The 25,647-nt window shown below is 60.5% G+C and overlaps 1 protein-coding gene across 2 annotated transcripts in view; it reads right to left on the bottom strand.

Annotated features, from left to right (window-relative positions):
- Window positions 1–140: 140 nt before the first annotated feature.
- Window positions 141–25,647, bottom strand: part of LOC131671937 (afadin-like) — a 30,316-nt gene continuing 4,809 nt past the window's right edge. Inside the window, exons 1-9 of one of the 2 annotated variants that reach the window (XM_058948750.1) lie at window positions 16,764–17,127; window positions 13,069–13,180; window positions 12,218–12,410; window positions 11,640–11,921; window positions 10,907–11,190; window positions 9,719–9,809; window positions 1,646–2,037; window positions 959–1,080; window positions 141–678 (exon numbers count right to left, since the gene is read on the bottom strand). In XM_058948750.1, coding sequence (XP_058804733.1) covers window positions 156–678; window positions 959–1,080; window positions 1,646–2,037; window positions 9,719–9,809; window positions 10,907–11,190; window positions 11,640–11,921; window positions 12,218–12,410; window positions 13,069–13,180; window positions 16,764–16,780 — 2,016 coding nt within the window. In that variant the 5' untranslated portion in view covers window positions 16,781–17,127 and the 3' untranslated portion in view covers window positions 141–155. Of the gene's footprint in view, window positions 679–958; window positions 1,081–1,645; window positions 2,038–9,718; window positions 9,810–10,906; window positions 11,191–11,639; window positions 11,922–12,217; window positions 12,411–13,068; window positions 13,181–16,763; window positions 17,128–25,647 lie in introns of those variants that run through there. The other variant, XM_058948751.1, reaches the window with a different exon arrangement.

Consider the following 25,647-nt stretch of genomic DNA (forward strand, 5'->3'; position numbering starts at 1 on the left):
TTAGAGCTTGGGCGATGCGCCGATCGATGGCACGCCAAAAAACAAAGGGCTTTTCAAATAACGCCCCGCGAGCGTGCGTTAACAGGGAGAAAATTTGCGGAGGTTCGATTCGGCGCTGCTGCGGCAGTGATGCTATCTCCCGGCTTACCTGCAAATTATTCAGCAGGCCTCCACACGCGCCGCTCGTTCGTCGTCGTGGTTTCATCGCTGAGCTTTTTCAGTTTCTTTTTTTTTTTGCTTTGATTTTTTCGGTTCGTCTGGTTGTTTTCTACACACAGTGCGCACAACACATATTGACGCAAGCGGCGCGGGCAAACAAAAAAGGATCGGAGGCAGCCGGGGGGACGGGAAAACGAACGGAAAAACAGGGCGGTGCGGTGGACGGGTACGCGATGGTTGCGAGCGCGGCTACAGTACCTGTGGCCGTCGCGGCTGCTGGACAGGCTGGCGGTCTCGACGTTGCCGTCCAGGTCGAAGGTGGTCTCGTAGTTGTGGGTGGCCGACTCGCTGGCCGCCTGGCTGGCCCTGGTGGGGCTGCGCGGCCCCGCGGCCGACTTGCTCGGGCTCGAGGGCTTGGCGGGGCTGTGCGCGCCGTTCGGCGTGGTCGCGCCCATGCCCGAGCCCGGCCGGTACTTCTCCGAGTTGATCTCTTGCTGGCTGCTACTGTCCGGCGAGCGTCTACGGGTGCGCAGGGTGCACGCGGGTGGGGGTCGCAACAAAAAAGTAACGGCTCAGGTCGACGGGAGTCCAAAATAAAAGAAACAAGCACCGCGCCTCGATTTTCCATAGAGCTGCCGTGGAAGATTCGGGAGTCGCGGTGACTCTGCAAAGCGACTGGTGCTTCTCCATGGCGAGGCCGGGAAAATCGAGGCGGCGACGGAGAAGAGGACGAGTGAGCGAGCTGTCGGATGCAGTGGAGACAGTCGGCAGACGCGCAGGCATGCGGAAGGCAGCTTACCTGTCGTAGGCGTAGGTGTCGAGGGCGCGAGCGGAGTCGTGGCGCTGCCGCACGCGCTCCTCCGGCACCGGATCGATGAATCGGAAGGTGTGCATCCGGCCAAACTTGATGATCGCCCCGTTCTGCAATGGAAGCACAGCGCACATGGTTGAGTAACGCGCGGACTTTCCGCCGGCCGATGCAAGCTCGTACGCGCGAGCGCGGCCTGCGGGGGCAGCTGTGGTCACGAGTAAACGCGACCGGGCTCGCCGACCGGACGCCGGCGAGCGCCGAACAACGAGCACTCGCGCGGCGCGAGCCGTTCGTTAGCCAGGCGGGCGTCCCCGGCGCCGCGCTGCGCAATCGTCGGCGGCAGGAAGCGCCGGAGCACGCGAGAGGCGATCGCACCCAGCTACTACGGCCTCCGCGGAATTCGTCGCGCGTTGCTGCGGCGATCGGCCGCTCGAGTATCATATCCCGCCGCGCTCGCCTACCTCGGCGAACGAGCGCTCGTTCCGGTACGAGTGGGCCGTCGCTCGGCGCGAGATTCGTTTCAATTTGCATGCAATATCGATCGATTCGGTCGAAGCGCCGCAAGCTATAAGGATAACATGTCGAGCCAAGCGTTTGCCGTGGCTGGGGCACAATGCAGAGCGACAACAAAGGCCGGCGACGCGGCACGAAAAGGACGCCGAGCTCGCGGCCTACCTGGAGGATGGTGGTCTGTTGTATCCTGCTGTTGTTGACAAAGGTGTGCGCGTCCCTGGAGCAGGGCGTGAGCGTGACGATGTTCTCGGTGAAGGCGATGACGCAGTGGCGCGGCATAACGGTGGGCCCGGCGAGGGTGATGCACTGGGTCTGCAGGGCCTGCGGGCCCACGGGCCGTTCGCTGCCCACCTCGGTGACGTTGGGCTGCAGCCGGTGACGCACGCCCGCGCCGCTGCTCACCTCGCTGCCGTCCGGGTTGAGCTCCAGCAGGAACGGCAGCCGCTCGTCCTCGTACCTGTGCTCCAGCTCGTTCCACTTGCCCGCCGGCTTTTTCTTGCGTTTGCGCGGCACGTAGTCCGCCGGTCTGCGACGCACGTGAAACATGATGGATCCTGCGAACAAGTAGCAGCGCCGACGTCAGCGCGACTCGGTGGCGAGCTCTCGGGCACTCGTGGGCGCCGCGGCCGGCCTGCATCGGAGAGCCGAGCCAGGCGCGCTCACGGCGGCGACTATGCGAGCAACCCGCGCTCCGCGGCTCGCCGCTAGAGATGGCCTGGCCGAGATACGCGCTCCCGCGGCAGCCAGGCGCGAGGGGCCCAGCCGCGGCTAGCGCGCACCGCCTCGGCAGAACAAAGCCGCGAGCGAGCAAGGCGAGCGTGACGAGGCGCGGCGAGGGGCCCTCGGCGGCTTTCTCACGCGTCTGCCGTTCCTTGCCGCCTTGCCGCCTTCCGCCCACGATTCCTCTTCCTCTCCTTCCATTTTTCGCCGCTCGGGGACCGGCGCCGCGCGCGCCCGGTCGCTCCGCTTTCGTCGCTGCCGCGTTGGCGGGCCGACGCTCGGCAAGACGCGCAAGCTCCCAAGCAGAAAGTAGAAGCGCCGGATACACAGTAGGGCGCGCTCGGTCCGCCGGTCGCGACTTCTTCGCGCGCGCGCCGTTGCCGAAAGCCAGCGCTCCGCTCGGTCGCGCATTCGACCGCTGCTCGCGGCGCGGAAAGCCGGCCGGCCGCTGCGCTCAATGGCTTGGATACACACCCTTTACATCGCTCGCGCGTATCTGCGATTCCAGCGTCGATTGATCGCGTCGTCGGCGCGAGAGCCAGGCCGCCAAGGGGCCCCCGGCGGACGAGTTCCTTCGGAGCGAGCGCAATAGCGGCGAATAATAGACGCGCGGAGCTGCCAGTCATCCGCGCCGCGTGGAAAATTCAGGGGCGCGAAAGCGCGGTGCAAAAATAGAGGATTTCCCCTGGGCATCGATCGCCGCAACGAGAAAGGAGTGCCCACGGAAGCGCTCATTAATTACGTAGAAGCAGCTCTCGACCGGCGGCGCGCTTCCTTCTGCCGCCGCCGCCGCCGCCGCCGCCGCCGCCGCCGCCGCCGCCGCCGCCGCCGCCGATTAGGCATTAAGGTTTCACGCGGACGACCTATATTCGTGCGGCGCTGCAGCCATGCGTCAGCCCTGGCTGCGTACGCCGCGGAGATATTAATTTCGTCTGGGGCCGATCCGAGTATCGATCGAGTCGCAACCGCTGGCTTATTAACGTCACGCGGCCAGTTTCCCGGCTGCGGCAACTGCCGATAACACGCGCAGTCCAGCGTTTGTGCATCTCGCGCGTCGGCGGCCAAACTCGATGAAATTCGCCATGGGCGGGATAACCGGCAATGAGTCGGCCCGAGCGCCGATGTTCGCCAAAGGCCACTCATCGTTCTCGAGTGTCTCGGCGCGCAAGTGGACGGGCCGGCAACGCTCTGCCCGACCCGCGCCAATTTGGAAAAACTTTTACGGTTCGGCACAACGAGAACGGGAAAGAGAAGCGCGAGAGGAAGCTTCGTGAATCGACCCGAGGAAACAAATGCTTTGCTCGGCTGCCGTGCCATTAGTGCTGCAGCGACGCACGAGCGGGCAAAGGGCTTTCTCGACGTCGAAAAATTTGGCGCGCTCGTGCGATCGTCGATTGCACGCTTTATTGGCTTTCTCGACGAGCGTGTCGCGGAACGGAGCCAGCGGAGCGACGAAAATAGGCCGTTATCGGGCTTGCTTGCAACTCACCGAGCATGATCTCGGCCTTGCCGGCGCGCCTCGGCTTGAACGACCACAGCCCGATCATCGCTGCGATCTCGGCTGCTCAGCTCGCTCGGACGACCAGTGCGTCTCCTCGAGTGCCGATGCCCAATCACATCGCGCCAGTCGCGCCGATCCGTCCGGGGCACGAGGCCGACGGCCCGGCAATCTCCGGCCGGGCCAGGCCGATACGCGCGACGACGCAATTTCCGCGCGTGGACGATCCGCTTTATTTCTCGGGCGATGGCCTACCACCTGCGGCCAGAACGACGGAGCGAACAGCGAACGAATGCCGCGTGCGGCGGATCGGCATCGGAGAGAGCGGATCGACGGCAGCGCGCCGGAGAGAGAGAGAGAGAGACGAGGCTCGCTGCTGTCCGAGCGGGAGCTTGATCAAAACTAGTGGCAGGCGCAGGTTCGCTGGTCCGTCATGCCTGCGGCCGTGGCGCACACAAACGCGCCCGCTATCCGCTCGATAAACATGTATAAAAATGTCTCGCAAAAGAGTGGTAGGCGCCTGGCTCGGGGCGCAGGCGCCTAACGATAATTGGCCGCGAATCGACTGTATTTGTTTGACGTGCCCGTCCATCTTTTTGACGCGCGCGCGCTGCCTCGGTGGGGACGACTCCTCCGCTTCCATCGATCTCCGGCGAGGAAGCGCGGGAAAAGGTGCCCCTCGACGCGTTCGTCGATGCGAGCCTCCGATATCGCGCGTCGCGGGCTGCCCCGTCGCGCTTCCGCATAATTCGCTCGAGCGTCCGCGCCGCGCCCCCTTGCCCATCTGCAAGTATAATGTCGCGAGCCGCGAACGAAGATGCGCCCCGCCGCGTAGCGCCCGTAGCGAGGCATCGGCTGCGCGCGTGCGCGCGGCGCGGCGCCCGCGGCCGCGGCGAAAGCGGGTTCGGGAGCGGGGACGACCCAGATACGCGGCCAGGAAAAGCGTCGCAGGGGCCGAGACGAGGCAGAGAAGAAAGCTCGAGCGCGCGATAGGCGACCGAGCCGGCGAAGCGTGCATTCCGGCGACGAGAGCGGGCCGGGCGGCAGCTAATTCCCGGGGCGGACAACGGGCGCTCGCAGTCCGGCCCGATTTGGCGCGCGGCTGCTGCTTCGCCTCGCCTCCAAGAGGCCTTTGTTCGGCGAGCGCGCGCGCGTCGCCCCGGGGCCCCGGCACCTCCGAGCCGCTCGTCGTCGGCCGACTGGGCGCAGCGCCGCGCGTCAGGCACGCGCCGAGGGGCAACCTCGGCGCCGAGACCGGGCCGACGCGCGCGGCTACCACGGTGCGTCGCCCTTTGAACCTGCCCTTGGCCCGCCACTCGATCGGCTGCACGCGCGCTAGCGAGACGCCACCAGCCAGAGCAGGGCCCGTCGGCGGCGTCGGTAAGTAACCGACTTGGGGATACGTAGGTGCACGAGGAGGCTCTATTGACGAGCTCGCGCGACGTGCGTCGCGAGTGGGTCGCGACCGAATACCGCGCGAGGTGCACGTCCGGTTCTCGTCGGCGAATCGATAGCCGACCTCGGCTGCGGGCTGCGCTCTACACTCCATCGACGTGTGGCGCGCCGTTCGTCGTCGGCCGCCAGCGCCAAGGCCGTCGATGCGTCGTACCCGTGCCCCGCCGCCGCCGCCGCTTCGCAGCTGAGTTCGAAACTGCCGGCCGCGAGATCGTTGGACCGCCGACGGGCCGGGCGCGCAGGCGCTCGATCGGCAACGAGCGAGCAAGCGGCGCACGGCCGGACAGCGGTGCGCGCGGGCCGCGGTTATCAGAGCGCGATACAAAGGAGTCGTTGTCGTCTAATGGCAGGATGCCTCGGCTTTACGACTTCCGGCATGGCGCGACCCGCGACACGCGTCCGCCTGACTTGATCTGCGCGTGCACGGATAGCCCGATCGATTTGCCGATTGGCTGCACGCTGTTGCGTGCTCCGCGCGCACCTCTCCCAGTCCCGTACGACGTCGGCGGCTTCGCAAAGTCGGCTGACCACCCTCTTACTCGTGCTTTGTGCGTCTCGTCCTTTCTCGATTGCCACGAAAATCCACTCGAGATCCCCCTTCCACTCGGCACTTCGGTCGCGAGTAGGCTTTTAAGAACTTGTTATCTCGAGACGACGAGGCTCCTCTCGCTCCACGGATGACTAATACCCAAGAGCTTTCTCGCTGGCGCGCGACGGTCGACGCAATTGCCACGTTCGAGCGGCGCTTTGATCAATCGCGATTGCCTCCAGCCCACGTCTGTCCCGGTCTCTCTGTTTACGCATCGAATGGAATCGTAAATCAGCAGCACGCGCTGGAAGCGTAATTTTTCGCGAGCAACGAGCTGCAGCAGCGTCGACGCGACGTACACCAGAAACAGCTGTTTACCCGAATGTAGGTCGTGCAAACCGCCGTTTGCACTCGGGCGCGGGCGCACGACGTTCACAACACACGAACACACATGCAGAGACTGAATGATGTAAATAGTGAGAGGCTGGCGAATGAAGAGTTTATTTACAATGACGTGACGACGAGCTTGCACGTATGCATGAGAGGGACTAATGAGATGCGACCAAGTATGACGCGAATTACACAATCTTACGTCTTATGCCCCAATCCATCATGGTCGCGATTCGGTCGCGCTGCCTCGGTTGGCGGCGCTGAGGCAGATGAAAGACTTAAATGGTCCACTTGAGGCGGCTGCTGCTGCTGCTGCTGCTGCTTCTGCTGCTGCGGCTGCTGCTTCTGATCGACGTGGCGAGGCGCGGGGCGAGTGAACGCGGCCGCCGCGCGATCGGGAGAGCGCACGTGTCTCACCGCGTACCCTAATTATCTAAAGGTCGGTTGCTGCTGCTTGGTCCGCTAATTTGCTCGTAGTCTTGGTGCAGGTCGTTGAGCCGACTGAAGGAACTATGCTTAACGTACGTACATATCTAAATAACGCGATATTGGTCCTGGTTCGTTGCTGGCGACTCGGCTAGGCTCCGCCGTCGCCGTCGAGGATAAATCAATTGGGCTCGGCGGTCGCAGCGGCCAATTCCAGCTCGGCCCTCGTGCCTGGGCTGCCGGCACTTTTACGATGCCATTTGGCGCCGTTCGTCTCCATTAATCCGGCGATCGATAGCCGCGCTCCCGTGCTGGCCGACAACGCAGGCGAGAGGCGCGCGTCGAGGAAGCGAGCGAGCGAGCGCTCGTCCCGACGAGCCTCTGCCGACTAGCAGCCGCGGCCGTGCCCCGCTCGCGCTCGCGACACTCACCGCGCAGCCCCGACGGCGCCGGCCAATCGCGAGCCGCGACTTCCCCTGTCGCCGGCCAGCGCCAAGGTTAAGGGCCAGCGCTCGCTCCGTGCGCGCGCCCACCCCTCCGCGCCCGAGGTCGCGGCCGCGGCGGCCCACGGCCCGCGACGCTTACGGGAGACGCGGCCGAGGATCCCGAGCGAGCAAATGCCGCCGGCGCCGACGGTCCTTCGTTAAAAGTTTTCTCGGCAAAGACAGCGGAGCCGGGCTCCGCGAGCAAATTGAAAAACTCCGCGTACACAGCGCGAGGCGCGAGGCGCGAACGACCGTGCGGTAAGTCGAGCGTAACTCGGGCGAGTTTCAGCGCGGCGATCGAACGGGCCGTCGCAGTGGCTAGGGACGCGCGGAAATCGGCCGCGAGCTCCGTCCAAGACTCGTTTCAGCCGTGACGTGGCCATCGGGCGCCACCCCTCCCGGCCGTGATTGATAGACCATTGTCGCTGACCGCGCGCTGATAATTGATCGAGTGCTTCGCTCCACTAGCGCGTTCTGTCTCGCTGTTTCTGCCCACGGCTCCGGCGAAATAAGTCAATCAGCGGCGGCGGCGAGCGGCGGCGGGCGCCGGGGGAGGGGGAGACTTTGAATAATGGGCTCCGGCGGCCATTACGGGGCCGGCGTTTGAAGAGCCATTAGCGCGAGCGCCGAAGGATTCTTTAAACAGGAAAAAAAAACTCGCGAAATGAAATATCAGCGCGAGCGAATTGTGGGAGAGCTACCGCGCGCAGCGAGAACCGCGTTTGCCGCTGGGCTTTCATTCTTCCCGTCGACAAAGACGTCGACGGCGGCCTCGGCCCTCTGGCGATGGAATTACACGAGTGACGCGAGAACAGCGGGGGAGAGCGAGCGAGAAAATCGGGAGAAAACAGCCGCGAGCTAATCTGGCTGAAATCTTCTATAACTAAACACTGCATTTCCAACTTAAAACCGTTCTTCCGGGGAGCTGCGAGCCCGTCGGAAGTCAGCGCGAGGAACAGAGGTCCCGGCAGACAAAGTCGGCGAAAAAACTGTCAAGTCTATTCCAACTGCAGCCGCGAGCGCCGAGTTTAGCGCTCTATGCCAATTCGACGTGGGTACGCGTCGAGAGGCGGAAGTTGGATTAGCGGTGCTCTCTCTCTCTCTCTCTCTCTCTCTCCCTCTCTCGGCGATGCGTGCTCTGGAGCGAAATCGAGTGGCACCGATGCCACTCGAGACAGCTGCCGCGGAATCTCGAATAACGAGAGCGCGCCAACAGACGATACAACACGCCTGATCGACCCTCGACCCACATTCGGCCGCCAGGTTGCGCGAAATCAACCGATATACATAATACGGTCGGCGAGTAAGCGTTCCGACGATGCTTTATTTGCGGAAGCAGCGCAGAACAAGCGCGCAATTTCAGCCGTGAGAGATAAGCATCGGGGAGGGAAGGTTGTTTCGTTCTGGAGCGCACGGTGGGGCTCTTAACGGAATGGGGGAGGAGGGGGAACAATAAAAGCACGCTAACGCGGCGGTGTCCGTCGCTCTTCTTTCTCCGAGGCAAATGGATAGGCCTCTAATTGTGTTTACGACTGGGCGCCGAATGCGGCAGTTGAGAGCTCGCTCGCTCGGGACTTGCTCGTTCCCGTTGCTGGCGGCAGTCCCCCTACGCCCCCCCGGAGAGCCGCCGCGATTTTCAGCCGCGAGGCCCGGACTTTTCTCGTTTCTGCGCCGCTGCTGCTCGCACTGGACGACGGGACGGCGAAACGAGCGCAGTAGGGGCGTGCAGGGCGCGTCAAAGGCTCGGGAGAGAGCTAATCTCGGGCGGCCACCATGCCACCGACCAATTAATCTGGGCCAATTTGGGCGATAAAGAGACGGCGGTCTCTCCCGGCAAATGAAATTGCGCCAACTGGCCGCGTTTGTCGTTCTTTAATTGTCAAGCGGCGCATTAATTCCGAGCGGGCGGGTCGCTCGGCGTCCGCGCGCCAACGAGCTCGGGGCAGGGCTCTTATTAGGCAGCGGGCGCTCGGCTTCCCTGCAAATTCAAATTTTGTCACCGTGTAATTTGGGCGCTGCACCCGCCTGTCCACTACCTGCCTCTGTCGCGCAGGCGAGCCGACTGGCTCGTACACTTGGCGCGACTTATCGTTTGCCGACAGCGCCGCCCCGCTCGCTCTCGAGACACAACGAGCCGCGAGGCGACTCGTGCGCAAAGTGAACTTGATCCAATTGAGGCTCTTTATAGCCGAGCCGACGACGGCGATCGTGACGCCGAACGAGCGGCCCGAGAAAAATGTCACCTTTGTCGAGTCATTCGTGCGCCGACGAGAGACGCACGCACGAACGCAGGCGCGCTTTTTCAGCGTCGGAATCTGGGTCGTCGCCTATTCAATTCCGACTTGTAAATAAGCTGCCTTTTGTGCGCGCACCGCGCAGAGGAGGAACGTGTCATTACGCGCCTCGTCTCTCTAATCATCTAATTACATTGGCGCAGCTGCGGTCTCGAAATACACTGTCCGCACCTACGAATTTTCCGTTGGCTCGGCGCTGCGTTGCCCTCGCTCGATTCATGCGACCGACGCGCTCGAGGCGTACGCAGCGAGACGAAAAAAGAAAGCAGCCAATGATACGTGTACTTTGTGCGTGCGAATGATCGAGCGAGCGCGGAAGTGGCAAATGGTATCTGCGTGCGGACCCATGTGACTTCTCGTCGGCGGCCTCCCGTCCTGGCCGACGTTTTGCGCATTGATAAAAATGGCTTGTACGTGGGGGAGAGAAAAGTGACTCACCTCGTGTGGACGGATGGTTCATGAGTATGGCCAGGGGACACTCGTCATCGTCGAGTATGTACTCGTTTCCGCTTGCATTCTCCCCGTTGACCTGCGGACCAAACAAACGGCACAGTGCGCCCGTTTAAGAAAAACTTTCCTCTCGCCGCTGAAACGCGCCCGTCGACGTCGTCTCGCAGCGGGAGCGGAAATGGGGCTTGCATACGCACTGCGCTCGCGGTAAATTGTTTTGCAAAGGAGGATAGAAAATTGGCTCGGGGCGGCGGCGAACCGCGTTAATGTGTGTACGCGCGCACTGTTTGCCCGCTCTTGTGTCGTTCATTTACATTGGCGAGTGTGCAAATCAATTAACGAGTGGCGAAACGCTTTAATCGAATTCTCGCTCGTTTTTCCATGCCTCGCTCCTATTTAGCAGAAAGAGAGAGAGAGAGAATGAGCGAACAAAGCACCGAATCGTAGCTCTCCGGGCATTGTTCTCCGGCAAAATACGCGAACGCGAGCAAAAAAGCGATGAAAGAGGAGAAGACCGAAGAGGAAAAGTACCAAGAGAGCATTAGCGTCGGGCGAGCCTCGCTAATAATTACATCCCCATTGGTGAAGCGTCCAGTGCCGGGCTAATTCGAGAGCAGAGCCCGGTCGAAAAATCGGAGGGGGTGTGAGTTTCCGCGTTACCGACGGGCTTCCGGCAGTGCAGGGATCGGCCTTCGTGGCTGCCTCATCGAGCGTGACGCGGAGCGACGACGAGGGGCGCGCGCGCGTCGCCCTCGCCACCCGCATGCGCGCTCGGTTTCCCGCCACGGGCGTCGCGCGCCTTTTCGGCGCAGCCGGCATCGGCCGCCGGCTTATTAGCGCCGCGCGCTTTCTTATTCAACTGCTGCGAGTGCTCGGCGAGGCTCTCGCGCGACTTTGCCCGGTCCTCGCGGCGCCCAGCGCCATTTCCAAACTGTTCGTCTCGTGCGATCGGACGCAGTGCCGCCTCTCCTCTCCGCTTGCCTCCGGTTTCGTCTCCACGGCCGCCGCGAAACGCCCGGCTGGGCAAACAAAGACGCGTCGAGGCTTTGTATCATGAGCGCGAGCGCGCACTTCCCCGATGAGAGACGGGAAGAACACGGGCGGCGTGGCGCCGAGCCGACGAACAAAAGCTTTCGGCGGGGACGATAAGCGCGCGGCGCGGCTGGCGGGACTCACCTGGACGAGACAGTACTGCTGAGGGTCGGCCTTGTCGAGGCCGTACTTGTCGAGCATCTCGCGCACCACTTGCGCCGCCGTGTCGCGAATGCTGAGCAGCAGCGTCTTGTAGGGCACGTCCTTGCACAGCGCCTCGCCGTAGATCTTGAGCGTGCCGCCGGTGTCGGGGCCGCCGTCCTTGCTGCGGAACTGCTGCAGCTTGCGCTCGAGCTTCTGCTGGCGGCGCCGTCGCATGACCGCCTCGGGGTTGCTGATGCTGCGCGTGAAGCTCGTCTCCGGCAACTCTGCAACAGGCGCGCGCCGCTGTACTCTCCGCCGCGGCTGCCAAGTGCCGGGCCGACGTCGCCGGCGAGTCGACGGAGTCGCTCGGTCTTGGCGGCGAAACAAAGGAACCTCGAGCGGTGGCTAGCAAGGTAAGCTCTGCCGCGGATCCGCGGCCAAATCGATATTATATAGGTTAAGACGCTGTAAGACTGGCGCAAACTTCGCTCTTGGGCTGCTCGCAGTTGCGGGATCGCCGATTAGAGCGCTATCGATTCGCGCGCGCGCGCGCGCGAGCGAAAGAGCGAGAGAGCGAGAGAGAGAGACAGACAGACAGAGAGCCGGGCCGCATCCTGGCAACCGCGAGCGGGCTAATCAATGCCAAGCGGCGACGCTTCTCGTTGTCGCGCTCCTTGCGCGGACGCCGGCGCGGAGGCCGGCGCCGGGGCCTCGGCGAGATCGCGACAATTACCCGTGTAGAGCTTCTCGGCGACGCCGTTCTGGTCGAGCGGCGCCTGGCTCTCGTCCTGGCTCTCGGCGCTCTTCAACCGGCCGAGCTTCTCCTGCTTCTTCATCTGCTTCTTCTCGCGCTTGCTGAGCTTGCGCCGGAAGCTCGAGCCCTCGCTGAAGCCCACCCCCTGGGCGTTGGTCTTGTCGTCGATGCGTCGCAGCAGGAAGCGGCCCTCGCGGTCGTCGATGTGCCAGTTGAGCTGCACCAGCAGCGGCTTCTCCTCCAGGCCGAGCTTGCGCTCCTCTGCAACATTCGCGCGAGCGCGCTCTTTACTCGTTGCCACCGTTCGCCGGCCGTCAGCGGCGGCCCTGCCAAAAGCCCGAAAGCCACTCGGCGCGCCGACATTAAACCCGCTCGAGAGCGCTGATCGGCTTTCGCGACGTGGCAGAGCGCGGCCGCGTATTTTCGATTGAAACGCCGGCGGCTGTGCTGCCTGCCCATGCCACGCGCGCACAATACGTCAGGGGGAGAGCCGGTCGATTTTGCCGGGCGCAAAACCGAGCCGCCCCGTGGCAGTGCCTTGCGCCGCGGACACTCACCTCCGTTCTCGTGGATCTCGTAGAGCGCGTACTCGGGCACGGACAGCATGCGCATGTCCGGGCGGAACTTCTCGATGAGGGTCTCGATGACCGCCTGGGTGGTGGCATCGCTGGCCACGCGGATACACTTGGTCGCCACCTTCTGGCCGCTGTCTTGGAAGTAGAAGCGCATCACGCCGTGAAACTCGAGATCCTGCAACAGCAATGCCGCCAGCGCGTAAGCACACTCCGCGGACAAAGCAGCCGCGAACTCGTCGCGCGCGCGCTGCTCCCTAGTCAAATTCCAATTCGGCTGTTTGCCGTCGAAACAATCTCCGCGGCCTCGCCGAGCCACACCTCCGTGGCTTCGTTAAACCGCTCGTCGGCGGCTCTGCTCTTGCTTCCTTTGCCCGTCAACTTACCGGTACGTCCCTACATGCGCAAGCTCGACGAGCCGGCCTCTCCGACGGCTAACGAGTTGATAGCGTTAACGTCGACGTTTATAAAGTGGCTTGGCGAGCGACGTTCCTCGAGAGAAAGCGCGCCCGAGTTCGTCCGGGCCGGCTGAAAGAAATGCGTGAAAGGGCGCGGCCGGGATTCTAATGCGAGAGCTTAGATTAGTTGTAAAGACGGGCGCCGAGTTTCTTGCCTATTTTCTCTTTAAAGCTCCTCCGTCTTAGTCAAAGAAGCCTCTTCCGGAGCGTTGGCTCGACGTTTTAAGAGATTAAATATCGGAAAGACCGACCGATATTTCATAATGCGTCGACGGCGCTGGCTTGCAGTGTTTTTTCTCGCAAGCTCCGCCGTGTACAGGAGGTGCAGATGTGCGGAGACTGAAAGCTCGCTCCAGTTCGGGGACGATCGAAGCTTACCTCGTTGGGCTCGGAGAGCTCGAAGAGATCCAGCCGGTTGGCGTTCCACTGTTGAATGACGCCTCGCAGGGCCTCGCGCTCCGCCTTCTTGCTCGCTGCTTCCGCAGCCATTCTGCAACCAGAGAAAGAGAGCAAGGATGTACGCCCTTGTCACTCGATAATTGCTCCGATGCGCGCTGACACGCGTCGTCGAGGCCTTAAGAGCTGCTGCTCGAGGGAAACGACGACGCAGCCGGCTGAGCGCGAAAAGGGTCACGATGGGCCTCGCTCTCGGTATTTAGCAGGGCACTAATTAATTTTAACGCCAACGCACGCGCAGTTGCGCTCGTTCTCTTCGCGTTACTCCCCGTGCCCTTCGAGCAAATGGGTGTCGAGCTGATAACGGTTGCCGCACGTGCGACGTCTCTCGCACGCGCTCTTGGCGTCTGGGCCGCGAGGCCGCCACCGCAGCATTCTTAAAAACGCATCGAGCCGGCCTACGCGTCACCAGCGCGATCCCACTGGCACCGCCTCTCCCATTAGCCAAATCAATTTTCCTCTGGTTCAATCGTCGGCAAACAATTCCGTCCGATTCGCCGACCGCATTAAAATTTTATTAATTAGCATAATGCACGGACTAGGGCGCTCTGTGTGCTCAGCGCCCACCGCCGAGTACTTTCATTTGCTCGTCGCTGCGGATGAACCATTAGAATTACTGCAGATCTGCGCGCTAGGTAAGTGCGCACTTTCGTGGAGTCGCGCGTGACCGTATACGACGCGGTGCGCATTCCGCGTAGCCACTGAATATTACAAATAATGCGGACGGGAAATTGCCAAAGTCCATTTGACAAACGGCGGAGTAAGTCGCCCGTGGAACAACTACTCCGAAGCGGCCACTGAATTTTACGAGCAGCGAGCTCGCTTGCGGTACTTGGGCCACCACCATATATCGGGCAGAGCGCAGCAAGGTGAGCTGGAAACGCAAAGCGAACGCCTGACGGCTCGGTGCATTATTAGGGGGCATTATCAAGAGGCTGTCCGAGCTCCCCTGCGACGACGCAAAAAAAGAAGCCTGGGCTGAATATTGCGAGCCCGACGAAACGACGAAAGAACGAGAGGGAGAAACGACTCTCGGTCGTCCGAAGGGATGGAGCCGATCGGGTCGCCGGCTCACGTACGCGCGGCAGCGAGTCGGCTAATCGAATCGAGGAGAAAAATCGGCGCGCTCCGGAAAGCCTTTCAAGGCGGGCGCCGTCCTCATTAGCACACAATGCCGGGGGAATGCGCGAGCAGGCGCGCGCGCCCGACGTGGGTGTCTAGCGCCGCGTCGACTTTCCGCGCGCAGCGAATCGAGATCGCTCGCGTCCAGCGGGAAATAAGGAGGAGGAAAGTCGGCCGTCGAGAGAGGAAATTGAAACGCCCGAGGCCGGCCGTCAGTCCGGCTGATTGGCAGGCGTGCGCGCGCGCGCGCCTTTGATTCATCGCCGCCACCCAGGCCCGAACCGCGAACGTGCATCATTTTCGCCGAGCAGGCCGATAAGCCCGGCGCGCTCTCGTTTGGCCTCCGAGCGGCGAGCGTGCGATAAGCGCGCCCGAGCCTCGCGGCTCGTGGACGCGCGGCTCGGCCTCCTTTGAATCTGGCGTACGGAGGCGCGCAGCGAGCGAAGGCGCGTCGGCGCCTGCACTGTCCGCCACCGGCGCGCGGCTCTGTAACGATCGCCGCCAAATGAAACTTTAGCAATTAGTAACTTCCGGCAAAACTCTCTCCGGATCCTCTAATGATATTTTTCCTGTCGATCGCAGCCCGATAATTAGAGAAGCCCCGACGGCAACGGGAAAAACGCGGCACCGGCAGAACGGCGGGCGGGGGGGGAAGCCTCATTCCGCGCGTGCTTTTTCAGTCGCGCCGGGAATGCGTTCGTCGAAAAGCACGTCGTCGCTCAGCCGCCGACATCTTTGCGACACGTATATTTACACGGTCGCGCGCATCGACGCCCGCGGAATGCTAATTAAGGCATTTTCATTAATTAGCTGGCGTTGCTCCCTCCGATTGTCGCCTATGCCGCTTGCCCCTTCCAGAAGCACCCTCGTTTCCACCGGCAGCTACCATTTCGATTCACGAGCAAAGAAAAGGACGCTCGATTTCGGTAAGCAACGGACACCGGCTCCCTGCGGGCGAAAAGGTGCGCGTAATTAATTCGTAAAATAATTCAGCGGAACAGCGCGATTAACGGAGAGACAGCGAAAAAGAGGAAGAGAAGGAGAGCAAAAGAGCTGGGAAGCTTATTTAAAGCGTCGGCGCTGCAGCGAGCGAAGAGGAGGATTAAATTTGTGAAAAACCTCTGGCTCTTTTTCCCAACGATATCCTAGTTTAACTCGTTGATTTGTTTTTCAATAACTCCCTCCTTGCTCGTGGCGCGTCAGCCTCCCTCCTCCCCACTCGGCGCGGGTACTTGTCGGCGAAACGAGCCTCCCTTCTTTTTTCCTTCCTTTTTCCGCGTGAGAAAAAGCCCGCTCGGCTCTTCCTTCTATCTAGCTCTCTCATTAAAACGAAAAAAGCGCACAGACGCATCCAACGTGCGTTAATTAAATTGAAGTTTGCGCCTGCGAGAAACGGCTTGTTCTCGGCGCGGTCCAGCGAGGCGAGGAGAGCTATTACGGCGCGCGGGTCGCGGAAAAAACGACGAAACACGAGAAAAGACGTTCGTTTCGACGAAGGTCCGAGAGCATTGCCGGAATCGCAGATCGGCCGCTCGCGCCTCCTAAGAAGCTAATCTGCGTGCTGTGCAGCCGGCACGAGCCTCCCGTCGACTTTCACGGGGTGCCCGTCGCTCCCCCGCCCCGATATTTGTAGGAGAGTGCGGTGCCTCGGAAGCACATTACGAAACATATGAATGCTCGAGAGAGCCTAATCGAAGCCGCGAAGGGGCGCAGTGGGAGAGAAATCGGGCCGCGAGCGAGTTCGCAGGTGGGCGGTGCGGGCGCCACTCGAAAAGCGAATTCCTGCGGGAATCTCGAAAGCGCGCACGCTCCACTCGACTCGAGTGGCTGCCTCGGCGACAGTGAGTCGAGCTTTTTTTATTTATCAGGATTTTCTCCGAGCTCTCTTGCGGCGCTGTCGTGGCTGGCAATCGTAAAAATGCCACTCTCAACGCCTTGGCTACGTTCGCCGGCGCCGAAGCCATCGTCGCAGGCTCTCCCACTTTCCCAGGGAGCTCGACGCCCATGGCGCGACCGTGCTTGCGAGAACCAACGACACCTCGCTCGCTGGCGCGTTAAGTGCGTCAAGTGCACGCTGGCCGCGTTACCGACCAATCGACTCGCGATACGGCGACTCATTCGCCGGTTGCGAACGGAGCGAAGCCAGTAGGCGCTGGCAGCCGCCGTCAGGGCCTATCGAGCGGACCGCAGGAGCCGCGACGCACGTTTGCCGAGGCCCGAGCGCTTCCGCGCGTGGACGCGCGCATCGGGAAGCGGGTAGCGACATGGGAGGAGACGTTGGGGGAGAAACAGCCAAATTGGCCGTGACTGGGCCGCGCAACGAGCGCGCGGCGGGGAGCAGGGGGGAAAAGTGCCCGCAGGCGAATCCCCGGAAGACGGGAGCGGCGCGGCACTGCGATGGACGTGCCTCGGGCGCCCTTTCCGCTAGCGAGGGGCACTACCCGCGACGCTGCGTGCAGCCGGGCCGAGCGGCAGGTACGCGGCACCATACTCACTCTTCGGGCACTGTCATGCCTGTCGCTGGGATTGCGGCGGAGAAGCCAGGGCTCCGAGCGCTCCCCCCTCAGAGCTATCCGGCGCGGGGCCGCGCCGCTCTCTCGGCCGACGAGCGCGTTGTCCAAGTCGCACCCACGGCGCACTCGCTCTACGACTACGAGCGGCCACGGCCACGGGGACCTTGACGCCTGTTGCTCGGGCGCGTCCTCGCACAGGTATGCGCGCCACGGGCGTGTGTGCACTACACGGCAGAGCGAGTGAGCGAGCGAGAGAGAAAGAGAGAGAGAGAGAGAGCGAGTGAGTCGGCACTCAGTGCTGCCAATACACCACACCCAGACACTGCGCGGCACTCGCGCGCGGAGTATAGCGCTCGGGGCCCGACGACGCGCAGCGATGCACTGCCGAGTCCGGCCGAACGTGTTCGGCGCGGCCGCGCCGCTGCTCGGAATGTGTGCCGCCGACCGAGGTGGGGAGCTCGCGCTGTCTGTCCGTGTGTGCGTACTCGCCTCAAGGATGAGGGGTCCGCTCTCTCTCTCTCTCTCTCTCTCTTTTTCTCTCTCTCGCGCGCGCGCTCTCCTATGAGCGATGTACAGGGTGGAGCGACGCTATTCAGTCGCGACTCGACCGACGCGACGTGCTCTTTATGAGATATGGGACCTGTCAGGACCCACGTTATATGGATTTTCAAGTTGCTCCTCTCCGTCACTACCGATTCTCCGAAACAAATTAGGCAACGCATTTGATGGCTTTTGCTTCTTTCCCTCATTTCCGACCAGTCCTGCGGCATTTTTATTCGGCGATTGCGCCGACCGACTTCGATGGCTCAAACCGGCTGACTTTTTGCCTTTGTCAACAAGTTGTTTTCGAGTCGGAGATGCCATATGTCGACGGTTTCGCAGACGCGAATCGAGAGGCAAGGAGCTCGGTGCAAATTGTCACACACAAGGTGTCGTCGTCTCGGTGCGATTTGATCTTGGATCTTGCACTTCCGGCGCATTAAAGCGGTGATTCGTAACGAGCGTAGAATTGGGAAAACCAAATGAAAACAAACCGGCGCGCACGGCTGATCTACAGGTGGCGCAACCGCTCGAGCTTTGAAGACGCCTCGAGGATCTTGCCTTAACCCTCGAAGCTCATTAAGCTGCGAGGCATTTTGCATAGCTGGCTCGCGAACGGAATCCAATATTGGTGAGAAACTGGGAAGGCGGCACGATAATCAGAAGTAAGAGGCGAATCCGCGGCGCCAACGCTATCTCGTTTCGTGGCTGCTCCGCTGGGCTTTTGCTCCGGGATCGCGATGGTGCGTTTACGAGGAGTCCAGGGCCGGATGAAACGGAGCGGCAGAGCACGTCAACGGCAAGCGTCGACCGTCAAAGGCAATTCGGTGAAATAGTGGTTTTCGGCGGAGCGAGGAATGCTGCACGCGAGGCGTGATCGGGCGACGAGAAAAACTGCACGTTAACCAGCTGAACGAGTAAGGCTCGTCTCGAATCGGCACTGCGAGTGATAATTAAGCGTAATTGCCCGACAGATGCCCATCGTCGCGTAATTTAAAATTGACCCAATTGCGTTTATTGAGGCGACACCTTCGCCGGCGCAGGTTATTGCCCCGATGGAGCTCTCGCTCGGCAATCGCGAGAGCTCGTGAGAAACTCTCCGGGGGGAAGTGCCGATATAGGTTTAATGCCAGGCAGCGCTGGAGTACCATTGACTCGGGCTAGCCGCGCTGGCCGACTGCCCTCGCGCAAAACCAGCGTAAAAATGCAGGCCGGCCCGCTCGGAAAACGTACAAAACCGCGCGGGTGACGCGCCGTCTGCTCCCGTTGCCGCCGCTGCGTCTTTAGCCCGCAACGGTACTGGCGCGAGTCCACCGGCAATTGCAAATGAAATCCTGTCGTTTTGGCATGCGCAAGCGTAACGCGCAAAGGCATTCTTAGAACGTCGTCTCGTAACAGTGCACGCGCTCAAAGTGTATCAGAATTCATCAGCGAGGAAAGCAACTTTCCGCATTTTTACGCTGAAAATTACGCGCGTGACTTGGCAAAATTGCTACTACTGGCGCACATTACGACTCATAATCTCATAACTTTGAAAATCTTCCCTTGAGCGTAATTCATAAAAGCTACTTTGCCTCTCCGCTGAACATACTCTTTTCGAGACTGGAGGCTGGATTTGCCGGCCAGTTTCCTCGTAGAACTTACTGCAAATACGATCGCGATGGACGGCGCCAGGCCTCGCCAGCCTCGGGTACACACCGATTTACCGATTGCATAATCAAGCTATATGGTGATTTGCAAAATCTGAACGTGCTCGTTGCCGAGGACGGGTCGCGTCGACGTCGCGCTAAAGCCGAGCCGGATGACACTGTTTGGCGAAGGCGACTTACGCAGCGCCAACTTGGATCGATTTTTTTAGGGAAACAAGGCTATTGCGCGCATCCGAAGCTTTCCAACGGATGTGCGTTCTAATGCGAGTTTCGTTGCACGCTTTGTCTTGCTCGGCTAACGACTTTGCCCAATCAGCGGAGAATCGGCTCATCGCCAGGAAAGACTCGTTCGCACCGTGCTCTCGCATTTATTACAGGCGTCGTGAAACGACCTTGTCGGATAAACGGCCAAGTCTTGGCAAGAAACTCGGCATTACGCTAATGGCGATTCGACAGCGAGGTATATAGGGGCGACAACGTCAACGCGAGCGCGCGGCATCAATATAGAATTGCATCTTCTAACCGAGGCAGATCGATACGCCAATAGACATTATCCCGGCTCCAGAGCTATCTTTTTGAAATGCTGACTACGAGGAATGGCTATTGTAACACGACGGCAGTAGTCGAGCTATTTCCAGCAAATAGAAGGGAAGAAGCGCGCGAATTCCATTTAACGACTGGAAAATTGCTGGACAAAGGCGAAAAAGCGAGAGAAATTTTTAAGCGCGCAGGCTAATAAAAAAACTATATTTTTTTTTCGACCGGTTGCGAGTCTTTGTAGAAGCGACGCCAACTCGAAAGGTTGAAAAGTGTTCGGGTACGGCTTTTTTTTATCCTCCGTGGCGTGCATCACTCCGAGGCCATAGCGAAATAGAGTTGCAATACAATGGCCGATAGTCCAGAGAGAAAAAGTTTGTTCAATCTGATACTTTATTTAATTGAGCTAGCTTCATTTACCACTCTTTCTACAAATGAAATCTCTACATTTTATAATTATCGACAATATGTAGAACTAATCCCAATTTAAATGTAAATTACTCGCATTATAGTTAACAAGACATAAACTTTCGACTTAAAAGTCGAACAGATATAATAATTTATAATATATAAGTATACAATAAACAAAATAATAGCTGAATGATATAATTCAATTTAGAAAAGGTCCAAAGGCAATGGGTTGAATTCTCCCTAATGTCACGATTTCCGTTTATCAAGTAATCGTAGAGTGACGACGATTTAAACGATTCAATAGAGGGTTTGATTCGAATCGTGTAAGGTAGCGTATCGAGAGAGAGAGAGAGAGAGAGAGAGAGAGAGAGAGAGAGAGCTGGGTGAAAGTTTGGGTAATTGCGGAGAAAGAGAAGCGAGAGTTAGTCGGTGTTTTTCTCGTTGCGCAAGTCGCTTCGCGGCGAGTCCTGGATTTTATACGCCAGCGAGCTTCTTCCGCGCGCGCGGGTTTAACGTCCGCGAATTTCCCCGAGATTTACCTAATGGCCAGCGTTCCGCTGGCTAGCGCTCGTAAAAACGAGGCCCACTCGTTAACGCGGACTAGTAGCACGGGGCCGAAGCCATTCTCTCGCTGTCCCTGCCTCCAGAGCCGTCCGCGCGGCCAGCTTTCGGCACATAGCAACTCGGGCGCTCGCGAATAATTGATGTGACGCAGCGCTGAAAAATCATGAAGCGACGGCCGTCCGTTCTCCGGCTCGTAAAAGCTGGACGGATTTCGAGGCGCAGCACATTCGTGCGATAGCGCGCCATGGCACATTAGCTGCTGCTGCCGGAGAGAGGCTGAAGAGGGAGAGGAAAAATGGCCCCTCGCCCGTAAGTAGAGCCCCTCTTTTGTCGCGAGCGCGACACTATTCAAGCGCCTAGGTAGCGCGCGCGAGAGAGAGAGGGGGGTTGGGCGGGAAAGCTGGATCGCCGGCGTTGCTGCCACTTCCACTTGCACGCCAGAGATATCCACCCGTGTAATTTTCTCTTTTATTTCCTCGTCGTTCTTGACCTTTTTCTCGCCTCTCTGCCGTTACCCCTCATCCCGTAGCCGGCAATCTCGCCAAGTGCGTGTTATCTCTCCGAATAAAACAGATTATTCCTGGCGCTATTTGAGGAATGGTGTCGTGCCTGCTCTCACCCTCCCCGCGCGCGCCATTTCCGCTATTACTCGATTTTTCCACGAGGCAGAGAGAAAGAGAGAGAGTCAACAGTTTTGCAGGAAAAATCGCAACGTCAGCTCGCCGTACAATATGTTGGGCTGCGAGTGAAAATTACAAGCTGCCCTTTAGCGCGACAATAAAATTGGAGCAAAGAGCGTGCGTAGCGCAGCGTACGTTTGCCATCGACAAGCAGCGAATTATTCAGATTTTCCCGAAAAACCGAAAAAAGCTAGAGTGATCGGGGGGAGGGGGGTATGTAACGGGTTGCTTCGGACGGGGGTTACCTGACCCATTAAGATTTCCATCAATATTGCAGAAGGGAAGGAAACTCGTAAAAATCCTGTCCGAGAGCTGCAAAGGCACTTTTACGCGGGCAATATCTGGCCCGTAGACGCAAAGCAGCGACAGTGCTCTTATTCTCAGCTGCCGCTGGCCGCCCCGAATGGAGCCCGAAACTGCGCGCGAGATCGCACATCACTCCTCCGCACTCGAGCCCCGGCACCGCTCCTTCTCGCTCTCGATGTTTTTTTTATCTCGTGCGCGAGATGAAGCCACTATTCTCCCTCGCTGTCCTCCAGGGAGCTTAAGAAGCCGGAGAAGAGGGGGGCAGTCACCGTTTCCCGGCTTTGTTTTTCTCTCTCGCGCGCGCGTGGAGCCGGCGCGAGTTAAAGATTCTCCGAGAGTTCGGGAATAAATTGCGCGCGCCGTGCTAAAGTTCATTTCGGACGCGCGGGAGACCGGTGAGATTTGACTGAAATTTATACTTCCGTCTGCTGGCGAGCGCGCGCACGCGTCCGGAATGCCTATAAGTCGGCGCGACGCGGCCCTTTTTGCGGCGCGGCGCGACGCGCCCGGGGAACGGCGCCGCGCGTATCTCCTGGTTAGTCGCTGGAAGGGCCAACGGGGAGGCTTTGCCGGGGCTTGCAAGTCAACCGCGGATCCAAGCGCGAGCGGCCGAGAGCTCGCTTCGATCCACCGACTGTCCCCGTGGCTGCTGCCGCTGCGCCCGCACGATAGCCGAACCGCGCGCGCGGGTGCACTTCCCCCTTTCTCCCCGGCTCTCACGGCTCGGCGCCACCGCGACTGGGGCTCTCCGCTTTGCGGGCGCTCGAGAGCATTCCAAAGTTACTCTGTGTATCCGCCAACTTTGCGAGGATCGATCGGCGAGACTCGTCTCTATTTTCTCACCGCGAGCAGCACCTCCGCGGCCCCGGCACGATTATGTACTCCTGCCGAGCTCGCGATTGTCAGCGGCATAATGAACCTTTCCCTCTCCGTGGTCGCACAACGCCTCGGTCGTTCGCGGCTGCTCAAAGGCCGATGCCGCTTGCGCTGCTTGTCGGCCCTCTACCAACCGACGCTGCGACGGCGATCGATGTGCGAAGCGCCGCGCGCGACTTGCTCGAGACTGCGAGCGCACCGGCGCGCGCGAAGTTGTACGGCGCCGAAGGGGGAGGGGGTGGCGAGCAGGGACGGGCCGCGCGATGAGCGGCGATAACGAAATGCGACGGGGCAGAAAGACGACAGTGCGGGCGCCTGCCAAAGTCGAGGCGCCTCCCGCGCTGCTCGCTGCGAAAGACAGCGCAAATTGATGGCGCGCGCGCTCTCTTTCGCGTCGAGGAGGGAACGCGGACACAGACGGTTGTCGTCCGGAGGCGAATTCACGTTGGTCCCTTCTCTCGGCCGGAGAAAAGGCCGCGTGATAGGCGAGAACGGTGGGCGCGCGTGGCGCGTCGAGAAGTCGTAGTAGCGTCGCTGGCTGCTCGGCTTCCCCAGCCGCGTCGAGTCGAGTCTCTCGCGCGCGCGGAACAGACGAGAGGGCGCGTAATTACGCGCGCGCGGATTCCGCTTATTAACGACGCTTAATGACTCGCGGGGCGTCCTTGTGGGGATCTCCGTGCGAGCATACTCGACGGTGCCCACCGGGACTCCAAAAATACGGCGGCGGCGAACGAGCCGCCGGAGAGCAGTTTGGAATTGCGAAATATTAAGGCTAATGCGGAGAGAGCATGGGCGTGCTAAGTTCGTTTGGCGCGCGAAAGCCTGTTACGAGCAATGCGTCGACGGCCTGCCGCGTTGCGTCTTCGAATTTCCAGCGCCGAGTTGCGACACCAAGCAGGCGCGTAGCCCTTCCGCGCGGATTCGCGAGAGGAACGCGTACGCGCGCTGAGCGACAAACGGCACCTACGCCCCAACGTCTGGCCAGCCGGCGACCGATCCTCCCAGCCCCCCGCGAGCAGGCGCGAAGCGTCGCGAGCGAGCTAGCTTTCGCTCTCCGGTAATGGGATGCCCGGCGTTCGGTTTCGCCGAGTCTCCGAATATCCGTCCGGCCGCGAGTTCTCACTCAAGTCCGCGTGCCGAGGTGTGCGGGCCAGCCGACGATCTCCGACTAAAGCCGGCTCGCAGCTGCGAGCGACTTGCATAACAATGATCGTAGCGCGACTATTCCGCGCACGTAGCGCGCTATCGCACTCACGGCCGGCTCCCAGCAACTTGTTTATTACGCTTAACTAGCCGCTTCCTACTTATGCTCTCGAACTGCCGCAGCCGCCGCCGCCGCCGCCGCCGCCACCCCGCCGAGTGCATGCGAACGCGCAACTTTCGTGTTTAGTTGCCGAACCACCGCCAACGGAGCGCTACTCCAACTCCGCACTCTCTCACGCGTGCGTCATTATGCGCGAGCCACTCGTGCAAATGGCCCACGCGCTCTCTCTCTCTCTATCTCTCTTTCTCTTTATCTTTTGCGCGCACGCTTTGTTACGTCGGCGACACCCCATTCGCGCTGTTGCGCTTGCCAACCTCCCGTACTGCAGATGATTGCTCGTACGCGAACTGTGATACAACGGGGAGCCGCGTGAATCGAATAGCGGAGAGCTTGAATTAATTACTAGGCGAACCGCCGAAGCGTTATAACCGACAAGCCAGCGCTGCCAGGGCTGCTGGTCGGGTTGTTATGTAGGCATAAAGCATTGATTTGCGCCAGCGCTAGCCGCCCAATTTTATTCTATTTTGACAGTTACTCGATAATCGCGTGAATTTCTTGTGCCGCTGAAATTCAATGAAGTTGCGCAGCGGCGGCGGCAAGCGAGCGAGCCGGGGAAAAAGAAGGGAGCGAGCAGAGGGAAAAACCGTCGTCAGCTCGTCTCCGCTTTCGCAGCCGCTCGCACTACTTTGAATGCTCGTCGATGAGAGAGAAAGAGAGAGGAAAGTCGAGCGACGTGCTGTGACGGAGGTGGGCGCGCCGACGGTACCTCGTTAGGCGGCCGACGACAAAAGAGCGGCGAAAATCGCAGGGAAAGCGAGGAAGAAAAACCGCCGGACGCGGCGGCGCTTCGTTGGCATCGGGCGCGCCGCGACGATTAGCCCGACTAAAGCGCTTGACCTTGCCCAATTGACACCGATTGCCGGGCGCGCTCTGCTCTGTCCGCTGGGCAGGAGCTTATCCGACGAGTTTGGCGCTCGGCGCAACGCGCAATTAGAATACAAACGAGAGGGGCATCGACGAGGCGTGAAAACGAGCGAGGGCATTATAACACGCAGCAGCAGTAGCCGCGGACAAGAGAGCGAGAACGTTCGGGGGCGGGGGTGGGGCGGGATGAACAATGGCCGGCGTCGTAGTTTCCACGGGCTGGCAGATGTTCCGCGCTGACGTAGGAAAACAAAAGCCGACGAGGTTTGCGCGGAGCAGGGCGGCGTGAAGCAATTTCGGGGAGGCATTATGCGGTGCCGAGGATAGGGCCGCCGCAAATATTCCCGGCGCGTCATATTGGCCTGGAAAACGGTCTACCGGTGCTAATATCGGTCGGGCGCGCGAAAGTGGCACGCGCGGGCGATTCGCCGGACTCGCTCGAGCGGCGATTGCCTCGTGGGCGCTGCCGGCGATGGACTGGCGGCTCTCTCGCGCGCGTCCCGGCATCTCGCTGTCGTCGACAGCGAGAAGTCCGACCCAATTCTTGCGCACCAAGCGAACCTCGCAATGACCCTCGCTGCTCTCCATCTGGCGCTTGTTACTTCGGAAATTGCGCCTCGCCGAGCGCTGCGCTAATCGGCCGACGGCTTGTTTCGATCATTAACACGATCGTTGGAAATAATGGATCGCTCGGTCGGACCGAGGCTAACGAGTAATAACGATCCGCAATCCGCCTGTCGGAGGATCGAGCGGGCCGTCGCACTCGCGCTACGACTCGCTGGCAGCGAGCTCAGTCGGAGAGTGATTTTCCTTTTATGTATATCCGGTGGGCGATAAGGCGTGTGCTTTTTGCCGAGCTCGCTGCAGGCGCGTGCAGCCCATTAATCCCGGCAGATAGCTTTGTCATATTCATCTCGCGTCTTGAAAGGCGTCTTGCGAGCTCTCTGAAATACTGATGCCCGGCCAAGGTACACATAATTTCGCCCGCGCCAAAGCTCCCCAACGCCGAGCTTCTTTCACACACACGTAGCCGCAGCGCGCCAGGCGCGGGGAGCGGAGTGTGCACTTTTATCGCGGTCGTCGCGCGCCAATGAACGAGGAATCGAGCGGCGAAT

The sequence above is a fragment of the Phymastichus coffea genome, unplaced genomic scaffold (assembly GCF_024137745.1).
Source record: "Phymastichus coffea isolate CEN01 unplaced genomic scaffold, Cenicafe_Pcof_1.1 PCOF00139, whole genome shotgun sequence".
Lineage (NCBI taxonomy): Eukaryota > Metazoa > Arthropoda > Insecta > Hymenoptera > Eulophidae > Phymastichus > Phymastichus coffea.